At 53.2% G+C, this 18,719-nt stretch overlaps 1 protein-coding gene across 1 annotated transcript in view; it reads right to left on the bottom strand.

Moving 5' to 3' along the window:
* The window catches only part of LOC134154491 (adenylate cyclase type 10-like), a 57,265-nt gene that overhangs the window by 25,388 nt on the left and 13,158 nt on the right, over positions 1-18,719 (bottom strand). The window contains exons 3-4 of the mRNA XM_062601162.1: positions 17,104-17,161; positions 16,550-16,662 (exon numbers count right to left, since the gene is read on the bottom strand). Coding sequence (XP_062457146.1) covers positions 16,550-16,662; positions 17,104-17,161 — 171 coding nt within the window. The remainder of the gene's footprint in view (positions 1-16,549; positions 16,663-17,103; positions 17,162-18,719) is intronic.

The raw sequence follows: 18,719 nt of genomic DNA, 5'->3' as shown, positions 1-18,719 counted from the left end.
GCTCCCCACTGCTGCCCGTTGGAGCTGATCCAGGGTTAAGGAGGGGGAAGAAGATGTACATTGGGCCTCTTGTTGACAGTCAGAGGAGCAGGGATGTACTGGAGAGGATTTTGGGGTGATGAGACAGGAAGGGCGACCTTTTTCTCCAGCTGGGCAGATGAGCCAAGGGCAAGGGGGCAAGCAAGGTGGAGGACCCAGCCCATCAGCCGAGACCATTTTTCCTTCTTCCCAATGCTCCTGTGATTCTCCACAAAGGATAAGGGCATCAGGAACTGCTGCCCCAGGTTTTGCTCAGAGATGGTTAACTGCAAAAAATGGCTCTTGCTCCTGAGTTGTGGGAGTAGCTGGACAGGGTGTGGATGCCACAAGAGCCCTGCCTGAGGGTCTGATCTGTCTTAGGGGACAAGGTAGCAGCCAGGATTCCTGGGTCCTGTGGCTGGAGATGCCCTGAGCCCCAGGGCTCCTGTGGGGCCAGCTCCCTCCTCTTGTGGAGGGTGGGGAGCAATCCATGGCCAGGTTTCCCTGGGAGTGGGTCTGCCTTTGGGACCTGGCTCTGGCCAGTGTGGTGGCGGTGGTGTGTCCTGCAGCTCCTGTGCAGCTCTCAAAGCATAGGCCGAAGGTAGTCCTCTCTTGGGGTAGTAACTCGTATCCAAAGGGTGTTTTGCTGTGCTGTGAGCATTGTGAGGCCAGGAGGGGAGTCAGGGAGGCTGTTAAGGAGCTGATTGAGCTACAGAGGAGGCAGGGGGAGCTGCAGGCAGCAATACCTGTGTAACCAGGGTGTGGGCAGGGAGGTCACAGCTCTCTGCCAGAGCTATGACAGAAAATAACTAGTATCAAATCAGTTCTTTGTCAGTAGCTGACAGGCCAGATGGAGGCACATGGCTCCACTCTTGATGATGAGGTCACTTCTGCTTGAGTACCTGATAGGCCAGCTGAAGGAACAAGGCTTGGCTGGTGATGGTGAGGTCACTTGTTACTGCTGAACTGACTGGATCAGAGCAGAGCTGTGCCTGGAGAGGGGACTGTGAGGTGACTTGCAAATGAGCAGCTGATGGGGCATCAGCAGGTCCATGGCTGGCCATGTGCTTTGGAGCTCATTTCTGCATGAGCAGCTGAGAGGTCAGCATCTGTCACATGGAGGGGGAAGTTATCGTGAGGTGCCTGCTGTCTCAGAGGCTTGTTGACCAGTGACAGAGACATGTCTGTGGTGGTGACTGTGAGGTCATCTCCTTCTGAGTCCCTGAGAGGCCAGCAGCAGGCAAACAGGCATGGATGTTGATTGGGAGGTCTCTTTTGTCAGAGGACCTGCTAGGCCCGCAGTAGCAAATGGCTGGGGAAGTTATCTTAAGGAAACTGATGACTCAGAAGCCCCGAGGCCAGCAGCAGGCACCTGCTGGGAGTATGCACTTGTAAGGGCATGTGAGGCAAAAGAGAGACAAGATCTGGCATGGTGAGCCTCTGGGAGAGCTCTTGCTCTCTGCTTCCTGGCAGTGGGAAGTGGGCAGGTGCTCGGCTGTGCCTGGCAGTACATAGGCAGCACCTGTTGCAAGGCCTTAGAGGACACAAGGGGAATGGAAGGTCAGGAGAGTTGGGCTTTGTGTGTGTTGGGGCCCCTGGTGGGTCAGCTGCCTGCTGCCATGGCTAGTCCTGTCTTCTATGTGTCCCTGCTGCAGAGGCACATGTTGGTTCTGTGTGGCATCAGAGGGTGCAGCATGTCACAGTGGTGGCGTTCCCTGTGGTGAGGATGGAGGTGTCCCCACTATTGTGCTGCTCTGATCAGGAAATGTCTGGAGAGCGCAGTGCTGTGTTTGAGGAGCCCCACCAAGATGGGGAGATGGGGAGTGCTCCGAGGTGAGGTGTAGGGGGAAGCTGGGAGCACCCCACCACACCAAAACCTAGTGCCATTTCCCAGCGGTCTGCATTCCTGTGCTTCAGACTGAAAGGGAGGATGTCAGGACTTTGAGATGAGGCCTTCTTGGGCACCAGACCCTGAGAGACAAAGCCTCCTCCCACTGCTGGGGCAGGGTTAATTATGGTGGTCTGCACTAATCTCCTTCTGTAAGGACCTTGGGAGACAACACCTGCTTTCACTGCTGGGGCAGTGTTAATCCTTGTGGACTGGAATTAACTCCTCCTTACGCCAGCTGTGGGCTCTCTCCTTGAGACCACCACTGCAAGAGTAAAGCAATCATTCGCAGTCACTCAAACTCTTTACTTCAGGGCTGAAGAGTGCTCAAGGCAGCTAGCCTGCCGCTGGGGATGTTCAGCCACTCCCCCCACCCCATGACTATGAGTACGATCATTGATGGAGGAGAGTTGAACCGTGCAGCAGCCAAGAGCTGGGGACTGTGACTGCATGAAGAGAACTGCAACTGGTCTAGCAACTCCCCCTCCACCTTCCCCTGAAGGGTTTAAATGGGTTGGCTCCAAAGGCCATCTTTGACTCTTCACTTGTGACTGTGAGTCTGTCAACTTGTGGAACCCCTTGGGATGGGGGCACCCTCTGGCAGTTACTCCCTTGGGACTCCATGTACGTTGGTCGCTGAGGCAATGCATGGGTAAGATCAATTACATTTGTTTTGTCTAGTTCATTTGTTTGGGTCGTTACAGTTAGTGTAAATGAGCTAGCTTTGCCTGTTTATTAAGTAGTTACCGTTAGCATAACTTGTAGTGTAATTAGAAAATAAGGATTCTAGTTGAGCTAAGTTTCTGTTAATAACAGTTGTTGCTTTGCATCACTGCAACTTGTGCAGTAAATTCTGATGCTTGAAGCAATCTGTGGAGTCATGCTGTAAATCTCCATCTCCCCCCTCCTCACCCCCCTCGCTCCACCCCCACCCCTTCCTCCCCATGGTCTAGGACTGTAGTCAGTTATCTGTCGACAGTAGAAGAGATGGGTTTCCCTCTCCAGAAGAGCAATGGAGCGGAGCTTTCCCTGGGGGAGTTGGAAACACAGAACAGCCCTGGGTGACACTCAGCAGGCAAGCCCTCTGGAAGAGCATGATTCGGATAGACTGGTGGGCACAGCACACGTCTTCCAAAGAAGCCCCGGGAAGACCTTCCAAGTGGGAGCACAAGGCCTCCCCAGAATATTGCCTTGCAAAGCCACTCTGCTTTGTGGAGTGCCTTGTGCTAGGCAACATCCAAACAAAGAGGTCCACAGCTGCACCAAGTACATCCTTGGAATTCTAGAGCCACACAGCTTCTCAAGGAGTCGATGTTTTGTTGCTGCTGAGTTACAAACAGCACCCTTGAACATCAGCATCATGGGTAAAGCCTTCTGTCCCTGTGGTGCCATGGCCAGGGTGGCAGATGAACAGGGGAGGTTGCTTCAGATCAAGTCTTTGCAAGCATTTTTGCCTTTCTTCGGACAAGATATCCAATTTCCTGGGTCATCTGCCTCATCCATTCTCCTACCTGGAGAAAGGAGGTGCTCCACAGGAAAATCCCACACAGCTCCTTGAAAGACCCAACCAGTTGCGCTCCAGCCCTGAACAGTGTGCTCCCTCCAAGCTTTGCACTAGCACCAAAATACGGCACCATGCACCTTTACATCAGTGGGTCCCTGCTGACCTGGCATGCACCATTGTCATCTTGTGTGCAAGCCACCTTGTTGTGCAGCTTGTTGCACAACTCTGCAAGAGCTGGACAAGGCATCTTCTTGGCCCTCCCTGGTGTCTTGTCAGGAGACTCAACTGGATATGTGTAGGCCCATTTTCTCATTGTAGCTCTGCCCTTGTCAGAGTACAGCAAAGGCCAGCTGTTCCCTCTGGGACTGGGAGCTGGGAACCAAAAACAGTCACATGGTTGGCATGGCAGGGACATCAGCCGCCAGGGCCTCATCCCACAGTACCCACCTGAGGTGAGGGAGACAGGCCCACAGATGGCAGCCAAGTTCAAGCATGTGTCCAGATCATCCAGCATGTTTGTGGTGATGAGACAGGTTCAAGATCAGGCCAGGAAAGTAATCTGCAGGTCAAGGTCAGGATGAGGTGTGATGAGGGTCATGAGGGTTGAACCCTCATGGGTTCACAGTCCAGTAATCTGTAGGTAGGTCCCACATTAGGCCAAGAGGTCTAGCTATGGCTCAGAGTCCACAGCAACAGTGTCCAGGGCCAGGCACAGGCATGGCTGTGGCTGAGCAGAGGACTTGCCTCAGTAGTAAGCAGACACGCCCAGCTCTGCCTGCAGGCCATCAGCTCAGCTCTTCTGAGCCTACAAAGGACTCAGATGTACTCTAGTACTGTCGGTCAGCACCTGGTGACCCTGCATGGCATGCACCTTTTGCGTTGCACTTTTGATGTCACCTGGGAGGCATGCCGTTCTCAGCGAGGCCTTCCGCCTTTGAATGGTGCCCAAGGGAAGGTGAGGAGGTGATCTAAGAAGTCTGGGAGATGTGGAGACCAGAGAAGGCTGCAGAAAGGAGTAGGGCAATGTGTTTATGACAGGCTGATGAGGCAGGTGCAGGCACTGGGAGTAGGAAATAGGAGGAGGTGAGAGTAGAGGTCTAGACTGGGCGGACAGGAGATTGGGCAAGGAAGGACAGAGAGGGCAAGGAGGCAGTGGCAGGGGTGAGGATTCAAAGGGATGGCAACTTGGAGAAAAGGGTGAAGAGGAAATGAAGGTGACGACAGTGAGAGAGAGAGGACTTCTGTATGGCCACATGTTGGGCCATCTGCTTCAGGAGGTGCGGACCACCTCTCCTATCCTGGCTGAGTCACGCCAGAGGAGAGCTCCAGCCACTCTGATCCCTGCCCTGGACCAGCTCAGATCCAGGAGACATGAACATGCCTTGGACACAGTCTGCTGAGACACCCCTGCTGCCCCATGAGGTAGGCTTGGGGAAAAGACCGACCCTCTGAGCTCTCCAAAGAGCATGACAAGCCCCGTAGCCAGGAGGGTACCGGCACTTCCTGACCGTGCAGATGCAGGGCCAAGCTCTTGGGCCACAGCCAGCACGTGCAGCAGCACAGCTGGGAGAGGACAGCCCTGCACTTTCATTGCATGCATGCAGGGACAGCTGGCAAGTGGCAGCTCCTGATGGAGCCCCAAGCCTGCAGCCTTTCCAAATACACGTTGCTTTGCGCAAGCCAGCACACACTGGGGATACAGAAGAGACAGAAGTGCCTGAGCTCCTGCTGCAAACATGCCCCAGGGCAGAGAGACAGTGACCTGCAGGGCACAGCTGGTGTCTTGGTGCTGCAAGCGCCGACGGTCCTGGCCTGAAATGGCCCAGAGGAGTCTCGGGAACAGGCCATGCTCAGTGCTACAGGGGAAGGCGAGAAAGCCCCAGGGACTGCTGCCAGTCTGTCCCGGGGGGAAAACTCCTTCCTGACCCCAAAGCTGGTGGTCGCCTGTTCCCTGTGCATGTCAGCTGGGTCTGCTTTCCAGCCAGCCCTAGGAGGGGGCCAGCCCCACCAGGGGACAGCAGCATGGCCCGACCCCTTTCCTCTCACAACCTGCAGCCACCTAAGAGTCTTCAGAGAATGGGGGAAAAAAAGAAATATACAACAGACGTGATAGTGCTGGGAGGAAAATAAATCTTCTCCCAGGTGTTGTCTGCCAAGGTCCTGACAGAAGGAGATAAGTGCAGACCACAGGGTGCTCCAAGGGGTTGGCTGAGAGCTATGACACTGGTGATGACCACTTGGAACATCTTCACGTGCCATTTCCTGCAATGTCTGGGTGCTGCATCTGGCACCGAAGGAGCTAGGTGCGAGGAGCTTCGGAATGGTTGTCAGCTGCTGAGAATGGATGTCCTTGTTCTTTATAGGCCATTGAGTCAACCTTTTCCACTGTTGTCCAGCTGAAAAGGCCTGGTACCCTTTGGGGCCTGCAGGTGGGTGGAGCGCTAATCCTCCTGCTAGGGGGGTTGTGGCAGTCCTAGAAGGACCAAGGTTACAGGCAGCTTTGAATCTGAGCCTGCTCGGAGCAGGAATTGGGTCAGACGACCTCCAGAGAACTCTTCCAACACAAATTCCTCCACCATCCTGTGGCTGCACAAGGGCTGCTTCAGCTGTGAGATTCAGCCATTTGCTGTCCCATCAGGAAATGCCTGATGGCAGGAAATGCCAGTCTCCGCTCCCAGAGGAATGGCTGCTGAGAGTGGTGGGAGGTGTCCCTGTCCTTTCCCACAGGAGGCAGGCACAGGCCAGCAGTGCCCAGCAGTGCGACACGAGTATGGCAACAAACCTGTTGTCACGCCTGATTGCCTTGACCTCTTCGGATCAGCTCAGTGGATGGGGCTTAGAGGAGACCTGGAGCTGGAAGATGCTGACCTTCCGCTGCTTCTCTGAGAGTGAAAACACTGCCATTGCTGTCACTTGGCACTGCTGTCTATGTCTTTGGTGGCATCCCAGGCAGAAGAGGAACTGCATCAGCAGCCTTTCTGAGGTGCAGACAGCTCAAAGGCCCACTCTTGTGGCAGCTTCTGGGCACTGCAGCAGGCACTCTTGCACTCCAAGGATGTGGTACCCCACAAAAAACCTTGCTGGCACCTTGCCTTGTCTCATCAGGCTGCAAGTATGTCCTCTGAAGAAAGGATGCTCTCAGGGCCATATCAGCAGGGGACCTCTCCTGTGCCCATCTTGCTGCAGCCTACGACCGACACAGATTGGCGGGAGATGTCAAGCACAGGTGAGGAGAACTGGCACCTTGAAGTGTCCCTTGTCCTCGGGGGGAACATTCGTGCCGTGATGGGGAAGGTCCACCAGCTTCGCAGCTGCAGCAACTCTGAGAAGCTTTGCCAGGGAGCTCGGACCTCCCATCTCCATCAGCCACTCAGCAGTCCTCCTCCCAGGGAGGCAAGGACCGTGGCTGCATCATGTGGGATAACAGCCATTTCCCAGGGCACTTTCAAAGACCCTTCTTTGCTGTCAGAGGTCAGACACTGAGGGCCACTTGGCTCTGCATGCTGGAAAACGTGCAGCACGTGGCACAATTAGCACAGGCCACAGTGTGGCCACATGCCACAAGGATCAGAGGAACTGCTCTTGCTAATTTTACTGAAAGCAGGAAACACTGCCTCAGAACACGCAGCATTAGACCTGTGGCAGGCTCCTGCCTCTAAATCTAGTCCTGCAACAAGACAGCAGATTCCTGGGCACTGCAAGCTTTATCCCAGTGGTGGCAACACTGGCCAGTAAATGGCTTCAGAAATAATTAGATGGCTCCTGGCTTTTCAGAGTCTGTGGAAGAGACGGGTTTCCGTCTGCAGAAGAGCAGTGGAATGAGCTTTCCCTGGGAGAGCTGGAAGCACAGAATAGCCCTGTGTGCCCCTCAGCAGACAAGCCCTCTGGAATAGCATGATCCATCCAACTGAGTTAAGCCCTCTGTCCCTGTGGTGCCATGGCCAGAATGGCAGACGACCAGGGGAGGTTGCCTCAGGTCGACTGGGTCTTTGCAAGTGTTTCTGCCTTTCTTCAGACAGTCTGTCCAATTTCCTGGCTCATCTGTTTCCTGCTGCCCAGAGGAAGGAAGTGCTCCACAGCAAAATTCTGCATAGCTCCTTCAAAGACCCAAGCAGTCCTGCTCGAGCTCTCAACAGTGTGCTCCCTCCAAGTTTTGCGCTATCACCAGAACATGGCACCACGTACCTCAACATCAGCATGTCCCCCCGACCTCTCCTGCAAATTCCATGGCCACAGCTCCAAAGATGCAGCAGCCTCAAGAGAATTTCTCCCAGGCCCTCGAGTGCCACCACAGGTGGGAGATCGGGAAAAGCTTCCAAAGGGCAGCTCCAGGCACCTTGCAGCACACCCTGAGGCAGCACAGCGCAGGATAAAACCAGCTGCTCAACTCCACAAAGGCAGTGTTCTCTCCACCTCAAAACCATAGTACAGCTTTGGCTTTGTCTCAGCCCTGCTGAAGGTTGTCAGGTTTTGTGTGGAAGGAGGCTGTTGTCAACAGCTGAGCTGATGGTGAAACAGCTGGGGAGGACTCTTCTAGCAGGAGTGCCTTGGAGGAGGGGGTGACTCCAAGAAGAGCGAGGAAGTGGTGGCCTGTGATGTCAAGGAAAGTTGCTGGGCCATGTGGGGGGAAAGCAACATGGGCGAGAGAGCAGCAGGAATGCAGGGAGCTGTAGCGTGGGCTGCACAAGGAGCCAGTGGAGAGAGCTGGGGTGAGGATTAGCAGGCAGAGCAAGAGGGGTGGCCTTGGAGTGTCTCTGTGCTCTGGAGTGCCTGAAGAACGGCAGCCTGGAGAGCACAGCTGGAGAGAGGAAACTTGGTGGTGCTGCCCAGCTGTGAGCAGCCGGACAGGCTCCAAAGCTGAAAGCAGAGGCTTGGAGGCAAGACCTTGGTGTTGGGTGTGCCCATGGAGCCTGCCAAAGCTTTGTGATGGGGGTGCCCACAGTGCTCCGCAGGGCTTGGTGAGGGGTGTTGCCACGGTGAGCAGCAGGGCTTTGTGGTGGTGGTGGCATGGTGCCTCCAAGGCCATGGTGGTGGGGCGGTCTGCATGGGGACTGTGTCCCTGCTGGGAGCAGAGCCCCTGGGGTCCTCCCTTTGAGGAGAGCTGTTCCCTGAGGAGGCAGCAGCTGCCCTTGGGACCAGAGCAGCAGGACCCCAGCAGAGGATCCTGCAGAGGGATGAGGAGCGGCAGCAAACGGCTGCTGCCAGGCTGCACACGCACTGCCAGGCACGCCGGAGCACAGGGGCGAGGTGAGCCATGGGGCGGGAGGCAGGGGCAGGCAGCAGGCATGGGAGCTGCCCGGAGAGCAGCCGGCTGGTTTGGCAAAGGAGCTGGGGGAAAGAGGCAGGCAGGAGCTGCTGCGGCCAGGTGGGAATTTCTTGCCGGTCCTCGGGATTTTCCCTGCCACAAAGCACACCGACCAGCATGCTCCAAGGCCCCCATGGAGCCCGTGAGCTCTGCGCCTAGGGCAGAAAGCAGCTGTGGGCCCAGCTCAGCCAGGCGGCATGCAGCCAGAGCTTCCCTTGTACACAGCACTCAGCTTGCGTGCTCTTCAGCAGCCTCTTGTTCCAACACAACGACCTCCACCCTGTGGGTCCTCCTGTCCACAAGTGGTCCAGAAGCAGCTGCATGAAGCAGTGCAGTACAGCCAGAGCCCAGCTTGCTCCCAGCGAAGGCACAGGCTGCCTTGACTGCCTGATGTACAAGGCTCCTGGGCACACATCCTCACAAAGGTGCACAGCTGAGCCATGACGCTGGCCTTGAAAGCCTCTGCCTGACTGCCTGGAGCTGCTGAGAAGCCAGTGGGAAGTGCTGGCAAAGTCCAGTAGGTTTCTGCCTGCCAGCAGGCTGACTGCATGCTCAGCATGGCAACCTGCAAGGATATGCCTGGGGGTGTCCAAGGCTGCCTTTTCCGTGGGTCTGCACGGTAACTGCACACTGGCCTTGCTGGTCATACCAGAGCCAGCTGGACCAGTATCATTGCTCCTGACAACTCCTCCCCCCTCCCTCAATCTGTTATGGTGGGATGGACAGAGAAGTGACAGGGCATTTCACAGAATCACACAGAAGCACAGAATGGCTGCGGTTGGAAGGGACCTCTGGAGATCATCTAGTCCAACCTCCCTGCTAAAGCAGAGTCAACTGTTGCATGTTAGACAGGATCATGTTGAGGCAGATATTGAATATCTCCAGAGACAGAGACTCCACGACCTCTCTGGGCAACCTGTTCCAGAGCTCTGCCAATCCTGCAGTAGAGAAGTTCTTCTTTATCTGTGGGGGCAGAATTTCACACTGCTCAGGGCATGTTCGGGGGTGTCATTAGACCCAGCCCACTCCCTCTCCTGAGAATGAAGAGCCCTGATTTGATGCTTTCCTTTGGTTGACTGCACTTGTTTGTGAGAGTCTCTACTTACTGAACATCCCAGGCACACACTGTCCCTGGAGATGTCCTGTGCTCTCTGGGTGGTTCCAAACCCCCTTCAGAAAAATGGGCATCTTTGATCAGCCCTCCAATATGTGGCACAGTCCCCAAAAGAGACCTCTTTGACCACTCATCCTCTCGAGGGACACTGGGCACCCACAAGTGACAGATGAATACAGCCCTCTTTCCCTCACGTGTCACTCAAAAGAGTTCATGCCCCTTTATCCATGGAAAACCCAAGAACAACAACAGGATCCTTTTGGGTGCAATTCCCTGAGCACATTCTTGGCTCCAACTTGGGAGGAAGAGCCCAGCCTTCAGGCACAGAGATCCCCTTTTATTACAGAATTGCTACTTGGGAGATCAACTCCGACACAGAGATAGGCAGATATGCAGAAGGCTTCTGGGTCAGAGAGATGGGATTTGTGCTCCAGCAGAAGTGGAATGAATTCAGATATTTGTGCACAAATAGGACTATCACAGACAGAACTCCCAGAGCACAAAGTTTCTTGAGATAAACTGGGAATCGCTTGTGAGGAGACATGGGCAGCTCATTGCTGCTGAGCTTGCACCAGCTGGAATAGTTTCCTCACTGCCTCCTGGAGCTCCTTGTTCCTCATGCTGTAGAGGAGCGAGTTGAGTGTTGGAGGCACCATTGAGTACAGAACAGCCACCACCAGATCCAGAGATGGGGAGGAGATGGAAGGGGCTTCAGGTAGGCAAATGCTGTAGTGCTGACAAACAGGGAGACCACAGCCAGGTGAGGGAGGCACATGGAAAAGGCTTTGTGCCAGCCCTGCTCAGAGGGGATCCTCAGCACAGCCCTGAAGATCTGCACGTAGGACAGCACAATGAAAATGAAACACTCAAAGACTAAAAAGACACTAACCACAATAAGCCCAACTTCCCTGAGGTAGGAGTCTGCGCAGGAGAGCTTGAGGATCTGGGAGATTTCACAGAAGAACTGGTCCACAGCATTGCCTTGGCAGAGCGGTAGTGAAGATGTATTTCCAGTGTGCAGGAGAGAATAGATAAAGCCACTGGCCCAGGCAGTTGCTGCCATTCTGACACAAGCTCTGCTGCCCATGATTGTGCCATAGTGCAGGGATCTGCAGATGGCAACAAAACAGGCCATGACAGTGAGGAGAGAAAGTTCTGCTGAAAGCAAGAAGAAACCCAGGAAGACCTGTGCAGCACATCCTGAGTAGGAAATGGCCCTGGTGCTCCAGAGGGAATTGGCCATGGATTTGGGGACAGTGGTGGAGATGGAGCCAAGGTCGAGGAATGAGAGATTGAGGAGGAAGAAATACATGGGAGTGTGGAGATGGTGGTCACCAACTACAGCTGTGATGACGAGGCCGTTGCCCAGGAGGGTAGCCAGGTAGATGCCCAGGAAGAGGGAGAAGTGCAAGAGCTGCAGCTCCCGTGTGTCTGCAAATGCCAGGAGGAGGAACTCATCGAAGGAGCTGCTGTTGGACATTTGCTGGTTTGGAGCATGGGGCAACTGTCCAAGGGGAAAAGACAGTGACCACTGATTGTCCCTGAGAAACAAAACTTTCATTTGTTCATAGAAGTACTACCCCCTCACCCATCCTACCAACAGTATAGACAAATTTCTTTTCTCCTTCTCAGGAAGACCTTCGTTCAGCTCCTCAGCTCCTCAGCTTCAGCTCCAGCTGAGTGTGCTGGGAGGAGCACAGGCCTGTCCTGCTTCGCACCGGGCAGTAGATGGGGCTGGTTTTTGATATCTCTGATTTTCACAACTGATGTCTGAGTGTCCACCTGTAAAGAAAAAGATCTGTTAATATCCTCACACACGGTTCTATAGAATTTATGCTACAGCAGAGAGGTTTAGCAGTTTTTTTACAGTTATTTGTTTGCAGATTTTTAGATTCTTCCATCACATCTGGTGAGTGGTCTTTTTAGGGATAGACATTTTTTCTTGCTGCAAGGATGAACATTAGAAGACGAGAGAGGAAAACGGGCTGTCTGCTGCTTAGTGCAGGGTCAGGAGTGCTGTTGAGTCCACCTGCCTTGCTCCCAGCTGCCCTGTGCTTGCACTTGCGTTACCCGAAGGATGATTTCACCCACAAGTTACTCTAAAAAAAGACATTGAACTCTGATGAGATCAGGGGAGGCTGGTTTCAAAGCACAGATCTAACTGCTCTCTTTTGCAGCCTGAGGTGGAGATGTGATGGAGAGAATGGGGTTTTCCTCCTGGCATACATGATCAGACCAAGGATTCTGTGAGCTGAATGCTGAGAGCGGAGGAAACTCTCAACACTTCCATTCTAGCCGAGGAAACGCTGGGTTCACTTCAGCTGCACACATACGAAGGTGCTCAGGAGCATTTTCTGGTGTTAGTACCTCCTGAACTACTTGAAAGGGATCTCCAGCATTGCTGAGATCCAGTGGGAGAGCTGTGTCCTTCTGGAGGGCAGCTTCCAAACCCAGCAGGACACCATAAGGACTCACTCACATGTCCTGAAAAGGAGATCTCCGAAAGGGAGAGTCCATTCATTCCCCAGACCCTCAAATCACATTTCCCAGCACCCTGGGATGAGAACAGGCCGTGGGCACCTCAGCCCTCTGCAGACACCTCCATGGGAGGACCTCAGGGTGGGTGTCTGAATTTGCAGCTGAACCTCCAGCTGACAGCAAGTACAAGAGCAGAAAGGGAGAGCGAGGACCACGGGAGAGTTGCCTGAGTCCAGCCTGCCACAGTGTTTCTGTGGGCACTTTCCTCACATTCCCTGAGCATCTCTCAGCCGCCTGGAGCTGTCCCCACTGGAAGCTCTTTCTCTGTCCCCACGTCTGTCCCCTGTCAGTGCTCCCTGACCCCATGCCACCCACGGGGCATTTGGCTCTGCCCTACAGACTCCTTCTGGCCAAAGGGCCCAGCCCAGGGGCATCTCTGTGTGTGCAAGACCTAAGGAGCAGGGGAGACTAAGCATGATGAGACTGGTGAGGGCTGCAAAGGAGATACTGCTGCTGCTGGCAGGTGAAGAGGTGGCTGAAGGAGCTTTCTGGGGTCCTTGTAGACCTGTTGGTCCCTCACAGGAACACTGCAGAACTCTCCTCCAGTCACCTAAGCCCAAACAATCCTTTCCAGTTTGTGCCCTGCCAAAGGTATAAAACAAAATCAGAGCCTCAGGAGAGTGCCTTCCCTTTCAGGTAAGCCTGCCATGCATGTTAGAAACCAGGAGAGTGATCCGTAAAAAGCCTTCCAGGCACGGGATGGGCTGGGTTCAGAAGACCCCTCCAGGAATCTCAGTGGTGTTGTCCTGCAGACAGAGACTTACCGTGTCAAAGGCTGTGAAGATTTCTCCCACAGTGAGCTCTCCTCTGGCCTCCCACTCCACACCGCCTTTCACTTCTCATCTCATGTCCACAGTCAGTGCCTGCAGCCTAGAGCCCTGCTGCTCTTTGCAGAGGAGCTGCTCCTGGACACCACTGTCTCTCAGTAATGCTTCCAGGTTGCCATGGGCTCCTTCTGTCCCAGGAGCCCGGCCCCGCTCAGGAGCAGGGGGCAGCTGAAGACATGAATTTCTCTGTGCCTTGTGCTCCATTCTCTTGGGAAATCGTCCCTGAAGTAGACTGAAATAATCACCGATGGTCCCTCTCTAAGCCCTGAAGGAAGAATGATTCCAGCATTACAATTTATTTCATCAGAGAATGGTTATCTGCAGGAGATGGAAATCTCCCACTCGGGAAGCCCCTGTTCTGTCTCTTAACTAGGCAGGACACCTGGAAAGGGGCAGGAAGGGAGCTCGTTTAGCCATGGTTCAGGTATTGGTTCTGATGAGTCTTTCAGGGCATCGCATGTCTGTTTAGAAGCCCCTGAGCTGGAGTGGGACTCAGATCCCTCCCATGACCGCCACAGGCACAGAGAAGGTGGGATTCCCCTTGCCCGAGCAGAAGTGTGCACAACAGAGATGTTTGCCTGTGAACTCCTTGTCTGAACTGCCGTTACAATCACTGGAGATGGCGGGTGGGAGTCAGTCCCTCACACACAAACCTCTGGTGTTAATTAAAGAGACAGAGTTAAAGAGACAGCTAAGAGCTAAGGAGACAGTTCAAGTATCTGCACTGATGGAGCAACTATGAGAATCACACCCTTCTGGAGCATGAGGTGGGGGCCAGGTGGGGAATTTCCTTGGCCATGACACTAGATGTCTAACACTGCTGGAGCCCCACTCACTGCGAAGCTGAGACACAAGCCGATCCCTACAGTGCAAAATCCTGATGTGATTCAGTGCAGACTCTCGATTTAATGACGTAAAATAGGCTGGCAGGTCCGTACCGGATGCCTGAGTTGTCCAGCACCACTGTGTATTTCTCGCAGATACAGCGTGGCACCTACAGGGAAATCATGCCCCTTGGGCACGTGTGCTGGGCAAGTGCCCCAGGGCATCTTGGGCTTCCTACCTGTGCCCAAACAAATGAATCCTACCTCTGCCCTTAGGCACAGTCGGTATCGTCCACATCCAAGCGTGCTGTGTAAATGGGAGGCACATCACACCGGGGTCTCCACTCCAGTCTCGGCACTCTCACACCCTTCTAGCTCTCCTGTCCCTGAGCCTCTTCTCACCTGCCCAGATGATATGAACAGGGACTGGGCTAATGATCTCCACAAAGTGGCTGGATCACGGGCTTTCCAGGGCCTGGGAATTGCTCAGTAGCACCTTGTCCTTCCTGGAGATCAGTTCACCTCTGACACAGGCCCCAAGATGCTGCAGAGTCAGCTCAGGCAGCAAACCCATTCCTGCACAGCCCAGCTGTGTTTCTCCCTGGCACTGCAGGGTTTGCTCTCTTAGTGGGAACATCCTTTCACCATAACATTGCCACCTGCTTTGTATGCCAGCATGTCCCTGCTCTGAAGTGAGACCATCACGTACACTGTGTCCTTGGCCCTTGATAACAGGTTTCACCATCACAAGTCTGACTGAAACATTGCTAGAATGACTAAGGTGTGGTGAGATCACCCACATGACTGAAAGGAAGCAATCGTAGGGTAGAAGCTCTTCAGGAGAGAACAAGGGAGAAGATGAGGAAGGGGGATGTCCTTTGTGCGAAGGGGCAGTTCACATGTGTGGAGCTCTTCCATGGGAGAGGCAAGTGTTTGGGTAAGCACCAGAGTCAGGGTGACATTGTGATGGGAGCTAGACCACCTAATCAGGGTGACGAAGTCAATGCAATGTGAGCAAATCTGTGGATCACAGGCCCAAGTGATCTTGTGGGGCAGGGAGGGGGATGGACTTCGATCTCACAGACATTCCCTGGAAAGTGAAGAGCAGAGTGGAAGCAGGCTGGGAGGGTTCTGGAGGGCACCAGGGACAGCTTCTTTGCATAGTTGCACAGTGGGCCGGTACTCGTATTTCCCTCTGTCTGCAATTCCAACAGGGAGGAACTGATCAAGGATGGGACAGTCAGTGTGATACTTTCCTAGAGTGACCATGAAAAAGCAGAGTTCTATGTCCTGAGCAGAGTGGGGAAGGATAGCTGCAGAGCTCAGACCCCAGACTTCAGAGAGGCAGACTTGGGCCTGCTCAGGGGACTTGTGGGGGGCCAGGAGCTCAGGAAAGCCAGCAGGTCTGTAAGGACAGCACCTGCCAAGCACAAGAATGGGCCATAGCGATGCTCAGTAAAACTAGCAGAAATCTTGGGAGACTGGCTTCGCTATGCTGGGAAATCAGGACTGAGCTCCAGGCAAAAAGGCCACACGTAAGAATTGGAAGGAGGGAGAAGCTAAAAAAAAAGAAGAAATCAGAAAAATTGTCTAGCAAAGCAGGGATGCTCTTAGGGAAGCCAAAGCTCTGCTAGGATTGGACTTTCAGGGTACGTGAATGGCATCAAGAAGAGCTGCTACCTCTTCAGTTATAGCAAAAGAGGGAAAAGGAAAATGTGGGCTCACTGCTGGTTCAGGCAAAGAATCTAGTAACAGAAGATGCAGGTAGGTCTGAGGAGCTTTGTGCCTTCTTGGCCCCACTCTCCACCAACAAGGTCTCCTGGGCTGTTTTGCCTGGAGTCAGGACTTCAGAGGAAAAAACAGCCACAGGTGGAAGAGGGTTCAGTGAGGTATTATTGGCAAGATCTCAACCCCTGCAAGTCTCATGAGCTGGATGGGCTGCATCAGAGGACACTGAGAGGGCTGGCCAATATCGTAACAAGGCCAGTTGTTATCCTCTTTGGAAGGCTGTGGAGATCAGGGGAGGTCCCAACGACTAGAAGAAGGAATATGCTGTGCCCATCTTCCAAAAAGGCCACGAGGACAACTTGGGGAGCTGCAGGCCCTTCAGTCTCATTTTGATGAAGAGTGTTTCGTGGAGTGAGTCCTCTTGCATCACATTCCTGGGCATGTGAAGGAGGAGGAGGAGGAGGAGGTAATGGATTTACTGAAGATAAATCATTCCTGAGCAACCTGGATGCTTTCATGAGAAAAGCTCTGTACTTGTGGAGGAGAGGAGAGGAGAGGAGAGGAGAGGAGAGGAGAGGAGAGGAGAGGAGAGGAGAGGAGAGGAGAGGAGAGGAGAGGAGAGGAGAGGAGAGGAGAGGAGAGGATGTAATCTGCTGTGATTTAACTAGGTGTCTGATGGTATCTCACACTATTTTCTTGCATACAAGTAAGGCATTACACTGCACTGGGTAGACAGGCGGATGGGTAAAAAGCTGGCTGGATGGTCAAGCTCAGAGGGCTTTTGTGAATGGGTTTGGCTTTACCTGGAGGCCAGTGACGAGTGAAGTATGCAAGTGTCCATACTGGGACTTGTCCTGTTTAACAACTTCGTCAGTGACCTCGAGGACACAACTCTCAACACATTTGCAGATGGCACCTAATCAGGAAAACGGTCATAAGCTTGAGGGCTGCCATCCAGATGGACCTCAGCAGGGGAGAGGAACGGGCTGCCAGGAACGTTGTGTTGACTGTGGAATGGAAGCTGTGGCCATGCACAACATCATCATTTGATGTCATTCATTCTGAAAGAGACATGGATGCACGTTGAAACCAGGTCCAAGAATCCTTTCCCAGGATGCATTTCTCTGTGTGTCGATCAGATGATCAACACTCAGGCAGTTCTGGTCCTCCCCCACCCCCAACACGCACACGTGAGTCAGTGAAGCCTGGACGATTAAAGAAGTGAAAAGGTGCCTGTGTGCATCCTTCTCCAGGGGACGTGGTGCTACCAGACAGAGCCGACAGGCCCAGGGAAGGAGCTGCCAACTTCTCCAGAGCACGTGATCCTGCAAGGTCCAGGAGAGACCTTTGCCCGTACCCTGGCTCTCCAGCTGCAGGCTAGACAAACACATAAGAGTGTTTTTTGTTTGTTTTACCTAAAAGGATGGACAAGACATTTCCTTGATTTAGAGTCCCTTAAGGAATATTGTGTTTTAAATCAACATGACTAAGAGTCTTGTTGGATCTTTCTGGTGGAGGCTCAGTCCTTCCATTTGACCAGTAATAACAACGCACTTTACTGGAACGCTAGTACCAAATTTCACCTTTGTGGTTACTTCTCCCTCCCTACCCCCCCAAAAACAATTCTGCACTCTCTTCTCTCCCACTCCTCACTTCAAGCAGACAAGGCTGTTTATAAAGACCCCGCCGTTTGAATGAAAGGGACACAGACACTTGCCTGTTGCAGTTAAGGAATGTCTCCTCCTGTCTAGCAGCCATTGGATGAGACAATTCATCTTCAGAACCCTGAAGTGATTTCTCACCACTACACAATGAATCTGCTTTTAAAATGTGATTAATACAGGCTGAAAGACAAGAGATGTTTGTTAACTTCCCCGAACAGTCCGTATGCTTCATTTGCACCTAATTAGAGCTGGAATGCATTCACTGCATTTTGTGATTTAATTGGAACAGGCTATATTCTTAAGTCTTCCTCCTACCACATAGCACAGCAGACTGTACAAGTCTCTCCTGAATATCCTAACTTGGCTAAGGTCTTTCTCCAGTAGTAAAGATATCTATTCGCCCAATTGAAAAAAAATATATAAAATAAAGATGACGATCCAGAATGCATTCTGTAGTTCCTAGACACATAAAGAATATATATACACACACATACAGAGATACATATGATAAATATATATATATATATAAAATCTGTGATAGGTACAAATATATAGCCATATATATGTGTGTGTGTGTGTGTGTGTATACTGATTATACATATGCATTTCCTGACAGAGCACTTGTGCAGAACAACAGACAACGGCAGGAACAGCGTCTTCATAGCTCTGTGCTGTGTGTAGTTCATTTCCACAAGCTGATAAGTGTTTCTTTCTATGTGCAACAGCAGCCTCTTTCTTTCAGGATCCAGAAAGTCCCAGAGAAGCCAGCCAAAGCCCTACTTGCATGAACTCAGTGATGGGTCTATGCAGTGGACTCCTGGCACCCTTCTAGATCCACAGCAGCAGGAGCCCAGAACAAGCCCCTCTGTCCAGCACAGCCTGGGGGTGGCTCAGGCCTCCCTGGAGAGCCCCAGCCCAGCAGTGAGCAGCCCTGCAAGGCCACCACATTTCTGGCCTGTCATCTTCAGGGACAGGAGTGTCCTCCCAAGCCATTTCACAGCCCCGTGGCTGCTGCTCAGCTGCTCAGGCTGCAGTGGCCTCACAGCTGCTCTGCTGATGCTGTTCCTGCTGCTGGCCTCTCCGGTGCTCGGGCAGAAGTGACCTCGCAGCCTACACCGAGGCCATGAACCTGCTCCTGGCCCAGCAGCAGCAGAGACACAACAAGAACATCCATGAACCAGGAGGCTGCTGGTGGCACAGAACCTCCAGAGCAGGAAGTGACCTCACAATCGGCAGCATGGCCGTGTCCCCTCTTTTGGCCTATCAGGCACTCAGGCAGCCGTGACCTCACAATCTGCATCCAAGCATT

This window comes from Rhea pennata, unplaced genomic scaffold (genome assembly GCF_028389875.1).
Source record: "Rhea pennata isolate bPtePen1 unplaced genomic scaffold, bPtePen1.pri scaffold_32, whole genome shotgun sequence".
Lineage (NCBI taxonomy): Eukaryota > Metazoa > Chordata > Aves > Rheiformes > Rheidae > Rhea > Rhea pennata.
The sequence above is the reverse complement of the archived record's forward strand: the minus strand, read 5'-3'. Positions and strand labels throughout refer to the sequence as shown.